General features: G+C 40.0%; 1 protein-coding gene across 1 annotated transcript; it reads right to left on the bottom strand.

Annotated features, from left to right (window-relative positions):
• Positions 1-1,050: 1,050 nt before the first annotated feature.
• Positions 1,051-11,332, bottom strand: gabrr3a (gamma-aminobutyric acid type A receptor subunit rho3a). Its single transcript, XM_073479810.1, has 9 exons — positions 11,190-11,332; positions 10,433-10,545; positions 6,560-6,627; positions 6,245-6,468; positions 5,117-5,199; positions 4,261-4,398; positions 2,436-2,588; positions 1,497-1,690; positions 1,051-1,353 (listed from the first exon to the last, which is right to left on the bottom strand). The coding sequence occupies exons 1-9, from the start codon at positions 11,330-11,332 to the stop codon at positions 1,051-1,053; spliced, it is 1,419 nt and encodes a 472-aa protein (XP_073335911.1).
• Positions 11,333-12,160: the final 828 nt, after the last annotated feature.

Raw genomic sequence — 12,160 nt, 5'->3', positions numbered from 1 at the left:
GGTGAAAAAGCTCTAAAAACTCACTGTTCCCATCCCTATCCAGCAACAAACTGCAGACAGACCGAGCCCCATAAACATTGTGGAGCACGTAGCCAGTAAAAGAGGTGTATATTTCCATCAGGAGTTTGTCGAGCCCAAAAACAGAGCTTAAAGAAGAGTTATAGACCATATTCACATAGTGGCCACTTTTATTAAAGCCTGGAAGTGAAACGCACTGGATGTAATCGAATGGTAATGTTAGCTAGGTAGTGGTTGAATGCTAACGTTAGCTCATGGGTTATCAAACATGTTATTTTACCTTGAAATATGCCCTGATGTCCCTCTGGATTTTCACTATTAATCATCTTTTGAATTGCTGATAAATCAGGAAGCCATGAAATCATAACAATTTGTCAGATTCCATTTATACGACTTGCAATCTGGAACACAGCAGCAAAACATTACCCCAGCGTTTGAGCGTCCCGCCCTGAGCGAGACACTAACCTAACTCTAAATAAATGATGATTGGCATATTCTGGATACAACATCAACTTAAAAGATGAAGAAAATGTTTACTTCATGTTCCGCTGCCTCCGAGTGGGCAAAAAAAATCAATTAATGCTCAGAGAAAATGGACATAAATGTGGACAGAGGTGAACATATTTGATTTCCAGACAAGTGTGCAAATATATAGCTTGACACACATTGAGAGAGCATACATTTATTTTTCAAGATGTTGTACAGTAATGCACAATTTAATACTTTGTGTCAGATCAAGCAATAAAATAAAATCATAAAAATGTAAATATATTTGTTTGATTAAAACTTCTCTTATAAAACAGGCATGCCAAAAATACACATCAACATCTGCAAAAAAAAGCAGTCATTCAATGCAACAGCTGATCTCAAATTTCCTTCAAGTTACAGCCGAATACTTCTTGGAGAGAAGATATCTACGCTCATCAGCAGACTCTGTGCAAACTTGAGCTTATTGCAGCCTGTTGGTGTTACACTGTATAGTGGTGAAAAGTCAAAAATTAATCCTGTTTGTTCTGATGCATAGTTTATGTACTATGCATACATACTCCAGTAAATGATGTTGAAGAGCAGGTATGCCATGGGAAATATGACTCTGGAGTAGGAGTCGATCATGTAGCTGTTGCTCATGATGAAGCTGAGGTTTTGTATTACAGGGTGTTTTCGGCGTAGCCTGGTGCCTTCTGTGGGTCCGGAGACAGTGGAGTTTCGAGACTGGGTGTTCCTCTCTGTATTCGGGGTGCTGGAGGCCTCTGGGAAAGAAGTCAGGTCGATTTCATTGTCGTGGAAACAGCCGTCGAACGCCATAGCCTGGGTGGCATTGTAGGAGTTGGGGACCTGCAGCGACAGAGGGAGGAGACGAGAGTTAGGCTTTGAGGTCAGCACGCTCCAGATGGCAGGAATGAATTTTCTGTGGGTCACACAAGTCACATGGGATTTAAGGAGAAATTTGCGGCCACAAAAAGCTCAATATGAGTGACCTTCGCCCTCTTGAGCTTCTTCATCTCCTCCACTGTGGTGAAATAGTTGACAGCGGCGTACTCGATGACAGACAGAAAGACAAACAGGAAGCTTGCCCATAAGTAGATGTCTACGGCTTTGACGTAAGACACCTGTGGCATAGAGGCTGAAACACCAGTGATGATGGTGGACATGGTCAGAACCGTGGTGATGCCTGCATACAGAACCAGTACAACAGATGATGAGTATTAAATATGTTGCCTCGCACATAACACAAAAGTATGGGAACTTCAGGGGTGGGGCTTGCAGTGCTGAACATTTCTGATTGGTCAAGCACTTGCAGCGTTATATTTCTGCCACCATTTTTAAAAATCAGCAGCCATAACTCTGCTTTGACACATTAACATGGCGTGACAGGAGAAACCATTAGACAGATGGATTTATGACAACCAATTACATTATTGTTGCATAGCTGTGCCTAAAAGTGTTGTGTAAAAACAACTGTCACTCATTCATACGTCAATGAACAAATGTGTAGAATCTTCACGTCTTTACACAGACAACAAAGCGCTGAAGGAACATTTCTTCCTTGTGTCTTGAAAAATTGTTCCCGGGACAAAAAGTTCTGGGTACATAGGGCGGAAAATGCAGATCAGAAACACCACCGTACTCAGTGGTTTGGTATCCAATCAGCATAGCATCAATTAAATATCCAAATTGTATGGTACAACGTCTACACATGAATATGATACCTAATGCAATTGCAGTTTTCGAGTATACTCGTATTCGTAACGTGGGGTCATGTTACCATAGAGTCTCTGGGAAAATTACAGTTTATTTGTAGGTAAATTTCATATTGTATTTTTGATGCGCACCAGAAAGCAGCAGAGCAGCTAGACTTGAACTAGTGTTTTGTTTACTGCAAGGTAAATGGTCATATTAACATGTGGTCTCAGTACCCAGAGAGACACGGGCAGGCACGGCCCTCCTGTCTATCCAAAAAGACACCCAGGACAGCATCACCATCAGCATGGTGGGGAAGTAGGTCTGAAGCATGAAGAAGAAGATATGCCTCCTGAGAATGAAGTTTATGTAGAGCCGATTGTACCAACCTGAAACAGAGATAAATGGACAGAAAGTGGAGGTGGAGCAGGCGGGGTGAGTGGAAGCAGAACACAAGACAATCACTGTGCAGAATTGATGCACCAGAACCTGCACAGGATTGTGTAAGTTGTGAATCTAAGAATGTACAAGATGGATCTACAGTAAGAACCTTGAGTAATCTTTTTCTCAGGCGGATCTGTCTCGAGCTGAAGTTATATAACAACCCCTTGGCGCTTATACATCCCCACAAGATTATTTCACACTGAGAAGAAAATCTCCCTGGCCCCGTTCCTAGCTGTCTTTCTCACACTGGAAATGTGACAGTAGAAAAAGACTGGGCCCAGCCGTACAACTCTAGACTGTTTGAATAATAAAGCGATATTACTTCACATTTTAATTCCGTAAAAAGGGACATGATGACACACACTCAGGTATTGCTCTTTATCTCTATCTATCATCACATTTCCGGGAATCAGTAGCCTATTTCTGCTTCACTTCTGTTAAGTACAGTGTTTAAAGGAAAAGTTCAACATTTTGGAAACTGACCTTATTCACTTTCTTGCCATGAATTAAATGAGAAAATGTGACACCACTCTCATATGTTCCCTTTGAATATGAGCTGCCTAGGTCAGTTTAGCTTAGCTTCGTTTAAAGACTTTAAAACAAGGGGAAACAACAACCTAGACTCTCTCCGGAGGTGACAAAAATAGAGTGCTAATTGCCAAGCTTTAGAGATGCTGATAGTTGGATTTTGTTACCTTAGGACAAAGTCAGGCTAACTGTGTACCCCTACCCCAATTTGTGATGCTAAGCTAAGGTAACCAGCTGCTAGCTTCATATTGAGAGATATAAGAGTGCTGTCAATCTTCTTATTCAACTCTTATCAAGATTGCCAATTAGCGCATTTCCCCAGCTTATTCACCAGCATGAAATGTTGGCAGTTACCCATGTGGGTTTCTGCAAACCACAGTTCAAATTTGTGTGTGTCATAGGTCTACATACCATATTTACATTTCTATAATACATGCCATATCACTTTTACTTTACATGTTAATGGCTTTCATATCAGGAGGTGTTGGGGGTGGTGGTGGAGTCATAGGTGTTTCAACATTTCTAAGTGTGACACCACTGGACATTTTTTAAGGAGGCCTCACGTCAATTTCTTGCCATATTTATTGCGACCAATACAGATATTTGAAGCCAAAATATGATCATTTACTAACCCTAACCAAGCAGGTTTTGTGCCTAAACCTAACCAGACCATAAGCACAGTAATGTCCCAACATAAAATAGAAACCTAAAGAAATGTAAAGTTGCGACAAAAAGAAATGTACGGTTTCAAAATATCCGTAGTTTGCAGAAACGTGTCAACATTTATTCTGGTGATTGGGTTGTATTTCCTAAAATGTCGAATTATTCCTTTAAAGGGACCTACAGTGTTAATGTGTTACAGCAAAGAGACAGTCAGAGTTGATTCATTGAGGTGGAGGAGAGGTCATCAATTTATTTGCACTCATGAACCTCAGACTACCATAAACTAGTGTTTACTGTAGCTACCAGCAGATGTGAAAAAACATAAACATCTGAAACAGTAGGGTTTTTATATAAAATCAGGAGCTCTCTGGTTGTTCCCAAAACCGGGTACAGCTCAGAGAGCCCCAAAGCTCAAACCTCACATACCAGTACTGCTGTAGAAGGCAAGCCCAAAGGAAGGCTGGAAGTCTTCAATAAAAAACTGCGAGAGCACGATCTCGTCAGTCCTTAATGAATCGTTCCCGTTCTTCCAGTAGAGCATTAGGTCGTTCTCATTGTAAGCATCTTCAAGAGAGGGGAGAAGGGTGGGTTAGGGAAGAAGGATGGAGGGGAGATGACACCTTCACATGTTGCCTCTCTTTGAAGAGTCATGGATGTTTTTCTCAGAGTGGAGGAGAGAGCGCACAGAAATGGGACTCCCGACTCCCCTCTGAGACCAGGATCCATGCTTTATCCATGTAATCAGAAATAGAAATACAGAAATACAAAAATCCCCAAACTCTACATTAAAGCAGTCTCTATCGTCATTTATCATCAACTTCGAGTTCAGCGCGGAACAGAATGAAAAAAGAATCCAGACTAAATCCTGCACCAGAGAGACTGACATGTATAACGGACACAGATTGACCCGGTTGAGGATTAGGATTTATTCACTCCATGCTAAAATAAGATGGTAATGGTTACTGTGCACTGTGAGCTCTACAGTGGGTGTTTTCATCCCATCAGTACACAACTCAAAAAATATCCACTAGTGGTTCTGACCTGCAACATGGGTTCTGTTTAATAATTCAGTGAGCTCTGCGGCGTCACCAGCCAGTGCCTTTAAATTACAACTCAGTGCAAAGGTTGTGTAACATGTTTTTTCATCAAAACATGTCAAGCAAGCACATTATGTAAAGTGGATTTTGGATGTTTAATGCAACAAAATGAGCGTAATTCCTCTTAAAAACTGCTTTCAGGCGTCCACAGAAAAGCACTGTCCCATCTGTAGTTTGATACTCACAGCTCTCCAGCTCCAGAGAGCAGTTCTGTGTGTCCAGTGGGAAACTGCTGAAGTCCATCGAGCAAAGTGCAGTCACAGTGATCCTAAAACACAGCTCACAGTTAAAGAGACGCCAACATAAATCAAGCAATAATTCAGCATCAGCGAGAGCATTCACAGAAAATGTAACTGTAAGATGTCAAATGGAGTTTAAAGCAAAACTGTCTGACAGGCACTGTGGCTGCAGCAAGCTGTTAGGGATGAAGCCATATAATGGACATCTGTGGCTGAAATGGATATGATGAATGTAGTCTGAAAGCTTACCGGCCACCCTCTCATATTCCTCTCATTAAACCTCACAGTAACAGTCCAATGGACGGTTAATATCTTGGTTGACATCCTTTTCAAAGCATTTTAAATATTTAAATCGTGGTTCATTGAATTAGATTAATATGCACATTTAAATCTAAAGCTAGACTAAGTAGAAATGATCTGATCAGGTTAATGCTCACTTTACCAGTATCATCAGGGAAGTCTATTCCTTTGAGTTTATAAAAGCTGGTTCTGTAAATAGTGTGATCAAAAACGTTGATCTGAAGTTAAATTCTGAGGCTGTTTCTAAATAATAATGATAATAGCAACTTGTGATCAACTTATGTCAATATTAGGATTAAAAGAATCAACATCTGCAGAAGTTGTCATGGACATTAAACAACATTATGCTGATCATTGAGAGTCATCTACTCACAAGTCCATTGTTATCAGTGGACTTTAGTTGCAAACTATTCTAACTCTAATTTTCCAACAAGTAGATTGATATATTTATGGTAAAGTGTGTATAGTATAGTGTAGTGGAAGCTCAGTTGTGGTGGTGTTGAAGTCCTGTGACTGCGATGTAGTTTGTTTATAGCCTAACGTTAGCTTTTTACTTGTGCGAGTATCAAAAACTTGTGTTTACCACTGAACTTTTGTTCCTGCGATTCTTGTGCTGGTATGACTAGCAAACTCTAGCTAGATGCTGTGTAACAGACATGAGTCAGAGTAAATTAATCCAATTTTGCCAGATCAGATCCCAGATTAACATTATGATGTCTTCAAAGTGATGCAGATATTGGGACATGAGGGCAAATTCAATGTTTTAGTTTTTACCTGACACTGTAGAGAATATTACCATCAGGATAAACCCTCAGCATGATGTTCTCCATGGTTGTGTCATGGATAAAAGAACGCTTAGAGTGGACAAAGAACACGTCAGGAACCCAAATCTTCTTCACAAGACGTGCATCGAAGGTCCGACTCTTGTTGCTGCTGGAGGGGAAGGCCAGGCGATCGTCCTGCCAGTAATGCCTCAGGTACAAAGTCATGGTGAAGTCCTGGAAAACAAACAAAACAGTGGTGCTCAAGCAAACATTGAAAGGAGAAACTATATAGCGGTTAGACAACAGAGATCCTAGCAGCACGTACCATGTTTACTTCAGATATGCTGTCAATGCTCTCCACCTGAACGTCGATGCCAACAGGAATAGCTGAACCTGCAAAAGGTCAGATGTTGTAATGCATCAGCTTTAACCAACAGCTGGATCACTTCCTCCATGAATCATCTGTCAGCACATCTGCCACAGATTATCTATATGTCTAAATCCCACTGCTGAGCTATAAGATATAAGCCACATTTTACAGATGACAGAGGCAAAATGTAAATGAAAGTGATTAACCCGGCATCATGTTAGTTCTTAACCATGACTCAGCTTAGAGATGCACACATATCATGTTTTAATGAATATGGTAAAGTCGCATAATTTCATAAGTTAGACACAACTGACAGATGTAGTTCATACACAACCCCTCAGGTGAAGCAGTAATCCTCATCCTCATCTCTACAGCGACGTCACCAGCGTTAAAACTAAACCAACAACTAAAACAATTTGTAAAAAAAAGATAGTAGTTGACTGAGAAACAGAAAGGAAAAACAAATGAAATGATATTGTGTACTTGTGAAAATAAAATCAAAATATGCAGAAAATGTCTTAAGTTTTTGTCTTCAATTTGTTAAAATTTATCACAAAGTGTTCTGTTTTATTGTTATACCTTTTATCAAGAACCCCCTAAAACTCAAGTGTGCCAAACATTTGTGAGCTGTTCCCACTAGGGAAACTAACTGCACTGTGAAAAAAAAAAAGAATTAAGTATTATTTACGCTAAAATACCAGCAGCTGTGGTTGCAAAAATGTAAACGTAAAAATACGGTGACAAAATGTATTAGATATTACGGTATGCTTTTTTGGGGGGCAACTGTAAATTTCACAGTTGAGAACTGTTTTGTTCACAGTGAATTACAGTGAAAAACAGAATATTGTAAACTTGTTTACCGTAATTTGCTTTTGAAATAACAACTATAATATAAACTTGTTTACAGTAATTTTAACATTTTAAAATCAGCATATATTCTGTAAATCTAATTACAGTCTATTTCAGTGATAAACCCAATATAGCTGTATTAGACATTGTGGTATTTTGCCATGAATTTTACCTATTTTTAATATATTCACAGTAAAATTCTACATATGATGACTGTACAAATTTAAGTTAAGTACTATTTGACTGATTTAGGGTAACTGAATGTATCGGTATATACAATACTCTTTTCTATTTTATTGTCTTTTACTGTTGCTATTTGACAGTTTTTTACCATAATTTCTACAAGCAGTGTGAAACTAAACTGACTCGGGTACAAAAATTCAAAACTTAATTTAAAAAAATCTAGTGAAGAGTACAAAACTCTAAAAACTGCACTACAGGTCAGCTGCTCTCTCAGACGGCATAAATAAGATGCCACAAACTACTTGAAGGGTTTATACACATATGCTTTCAGAAGACAGTGAATTGTACTGCTGACATAATCTGCATTAAACTCCCCTGATGAGACCGTATAGATTGAGAACAGTTATATAATGTCTAACGTTAGGGTTCAGCTTTAGTGAAGGAAAAACACTAACAAAGTCTTTCAGCATTAGACAGCGAAAGATCCAAAGCTGATTTTAATGTACTTGTGAAATCTGGCCTGTGGGAGTAACTCTGGCTCACTACAACAACCTACATGGATATAAATATCTTGCATGTTACCTAGTCTACAACCCAAGTTGACTAACAAAACACCCATTAATTCATTAGCTTATGTTTGTTTAACTGCCTGTTTAAAGCCTTTCCCAGCATGCATTAAGGCGAACAATCACTGACACTTACAGTCCTATCAGTGAGTATTTTAGTTCACAAGTACTGTGAGAAAATGTACAGAAGGGGTCAGAGGGAGAGGCTGTGTGTGGCTGTGTTGCATGTGTCAGATAAGACAGAACAAAGAAGAAGAAGAAAAGCCAAAGAGGTTCAACTTGCACTTAAACCAGCGTAGCAGTCTGCATGACTAAACCCAAACTTTTGCTCATGAAATTGAAATGTTAAACGCTTTATTTATTATTGCCACCATATTGTATGTTGACATAAATATGCTTATGTCATCGTCCAGGGGCAGAATGCTGTAAACGTATGATGTGTGCTGCAAACATCCCGTTCCCTCTGTGCCATTATCTAATGAAGGTAAGCACTCAGAACCGTCAGTCTACCATAACAATGGAGTAGTGAGGTAGGAGGGATTATATCAGGCCAGCGAGGGCTCTGGAGGTCCTGTTCAATTTTTTTTTTTGTTTTTTTTACAGCGTTAGGTCACCGACACTCTTTCAATTCTTTGACTGGCATGACATTTTCGGGTATCAACAGACTTTAAACCCAATCCTGAGAAAAGAGATCAACTATAAGTCAAAAGGCTTTATGAAACAATCTGACCATGAGCGTCTATTACATTCATGATTCAGACACCGTCATCTCAAACAGGGTCAGTACATCACCGGATCTCCCCCAGATTCTCAAAATACTTCACTGAAAGTGGTTGATTTTTATATATTTTGTACACAAATAGAAATTTGGATAGTTTTTTGTTTTAAATTAACATAAATAGGCTATGTTTTGTTTCTGAGAGGTGTTCACACAATCAAGCCTTTCTCTCTTTTTAATTGTTGTCTGTGAGCTGCTGTAAAGGGTTTGGTCAGCCGGAAAGTCCTTGAAAAGTCTCTGAACATAATGTTGTTGTTTTTTTTAATATAATATAGAATATAATCTTAAGTCTTTTATTTTCACTTGAACTTTTTTCTGAAAATAATAATAATACTTGAGAATTAAAGTAGAGGCTCTCAACACAAACTTTTTGTGGAGAATCCAATATGTAAATTTGCTGTAATTTAAAAAAATTTTTTAATGTTTAAGGTATTGGTACCCTAATTAACAGAAAGATCTCAATGGTCAAGAGTTTTCAGACTAATTGGAAGTAAATGTTTACTCTTCACCTCCATTACATCTGTCATTTTAAACAAAACGAGCTGTTTGACAGGTAGATTGAAAGGTATCCACAAAACTAATTATTGTCTGAAGCAGATGGATATATTGATATGAGTTTGGAACTAGAATGAGAGTTCATAAAGGTGCAAACATTTCAAAACACTCAGTCATCACTGCTGGTTTTGCAAGACCTTACTGTTGACAAAGAAAACAAAATGATAAATGAGGTGAATGTGACACAGCAATGCAGGAAGTCTTCAACAGTCAACTGCTGACAGGACAACACCCTCACAATGTGTCTGTAGACACTTTATGTAAAGGTTTTTATATAAGACTGAATACTTCCGGTGTCATATGGTGTAACTTGTCTTACTGTAACTAAACAGCAGATAAGAGTTAAGACTCACCTGGAGTCAGGTTTGTTCTCAGACAGGACTGTTACTGAGCTGCATTCACAGCTTCCAATTCAGCCACACAACCACTTGTTGAGACCACAACCCTTACTGACCCGAGAAAAGGAGCCTTTAAGTTGACTTCGAGGTGAAATTGGAAAGGATTGTGACTTGACTCTAAATTTTTGATGAATATTCAATTTTTCTTGTATACTCAAATTAAAAACAAAAATCCAACCCTGTGCTTTGAGGCAGTGTATATCCTCTAACAGCAGGCTTTTGTCCTCCCCCACAGAATTAGGTACGCGGTTCAGATTATTTTATCTGTACTACTGGCTGCAGTCATTGTCTCACACGGCAGACAATCTAGGTCACTAAGGGGTTTTTTTTTTGGCAGGCGTAATACCAAAGACAGCACAGTAACCTACATTAACCTTACTGAGGGAGCCAGGAGAGCACATGGTTATGCAAAATAATGAGGAAAAATAAAACAGAGAGAGGAGAGGTAAAATTAAACAGACAGATAGTTAGATCAGGTGTGTTTTGGGTTTTTTTTTACCTCCAAAGCCCGGCCTCATTGCAAAGTCATGGTCTTCAATCCGAAGCAGCTGCTCAGACTTTATTAGCATAGACTTGGTGCTGTCCATCTTTTTCATCTTTAGATCCACCCGTCTGAAGACCAAAGAGAACAAATAACAGCTGGCATAGAAACTCTCGCTGTGGCTTCATCTTCCTCTTTCTAACACACGGACACACACTTAAAGCACGACTGACATCTGGTCGAGGGAGTTAGCGATGGTTAATTGGACTTTAGCACTCTTGATTAGATGTGAAGGCCTCAGTCTAAATGAAATGAAAGGGATTTTTTTTTACTTTCAGGGTATTGGCACTGATCTAACATGGTTGTAACTGGGTCAGACGGAGATATTGAGGCCTCTCTTGTATCCGTCTCATGAGGTGACCTTGCACCTGAGTTGGGTTTTATTCTAGGGACCAGCTGTCTTCCTTGAAATCCTCTTGAAGTGATTAACGTGAACCAAAAATGATGTAATTTGTCATTTTCCATTACTAAGTGATCAGACTGTAATAAATTCAATATCGTTTTTTCTTGAAAGGGAAATTCAGTCACAATCACCTTTCACCTCACATGACCCTATCACCTGCTCTCACCTTTCCAACCATATATGTGATGATATTGTAAAGTAGCACACAGAAAAGACTCAAAATAAAGCTGCCAGGTGCCAAAACCCCCCCTAAATTTTAACAGCAAAAGCTCCACAATTACACATCATATGAGAAATCCCACTTTAGCTCACCCTCCGTGCTTCTGTTTGGTGTTCTCTCCGACGTACATCTCCTTGTGTCTCCTCTTGTTTGGGAAATGGCTGCTGCTGAGCTGGGTGACAGGCCAGAACCAGGCCAAGCACATCAGTCTGAAGGCCAGGAGGGCCACTCTCATGGTTAGGCTGGGGCTGGAACGACGAGAGGAACCCAAACGTTCCTCCCACTGCGTCAGTGTCTCGCCCAGGGAATGCCACAGCTGTCCCCGTCCTCTAATGGCACGTCCATGTCCCTGCAGCAGCACTCATTCTGCCCCGCCACGCACACACCCGGCTACTACTGCACAATCCTGCTCTCTCATCTCCTGTAACATGGTAAACATCAGTCGAGATATCCAGTGCTTAGCTCCGGTGCTCAGGCAGGCATCCCCCCTTGGTCGAGTGTGCTTGTCACTGTGCCATCCCTCCGCTTACGTCTCCTGACACAACATGTTGCTTCCCACTGTCCCCACCCTCTGATTTAAAACCAAATATCAATTTATTCCTATAATGACAAAGGAATACCATTAATTCCTCTCTAATCTTCTTATCTGTGGTTGGTGAAATCTTTCAGTAACCCACAAACTGGAAGCAGCGCAGGGCGGGGAGGGGAGGGGAGGGGAGGGGGATAATACAACCAGCGGTTTCATCATCATTCTGACCAGATAAAAATAAAAAGCCTGTAGCCTACTTTTATGCACTGCAGGATTTTCCCTCGAGTTGAGCACGGTGGTGGTGGGAGGATGCAAGCAATCCCGTGGAGAGCAGACAGATGCAAGCATATGTCTGGGCCACATCTGCAAACATTGCACTTATGACTCCTGAGCAGACATTCATTCACGAGTCACGACAGAGGATGTGACTCCTAAACCAACGCTTTGAACGGTTTTCTGCTCTTTTAATATTAGGGGAAATAAAGGATCAGAATAATCTCAGTGGTTGGACAAATGTAACCATCCCATGCAAAG

The sequence above is a fragment of the Pagrus major genome, chromosome 13 (assembly GCF_040436345.1).
Source record: "Pagrus major chromosome 13, Pma_NU_1.0".
Classification (NCBI taxonomy): Eukaryota; Metazoa; Chordata; class Actinopteri; order Spariformes; family Sparidae; genus Pagrus; species Pagrus major.
Note: the sequence above shows the minus strand (reverse complement) of the source record. Positions and strands in the feature narration are given on the sequence as shown.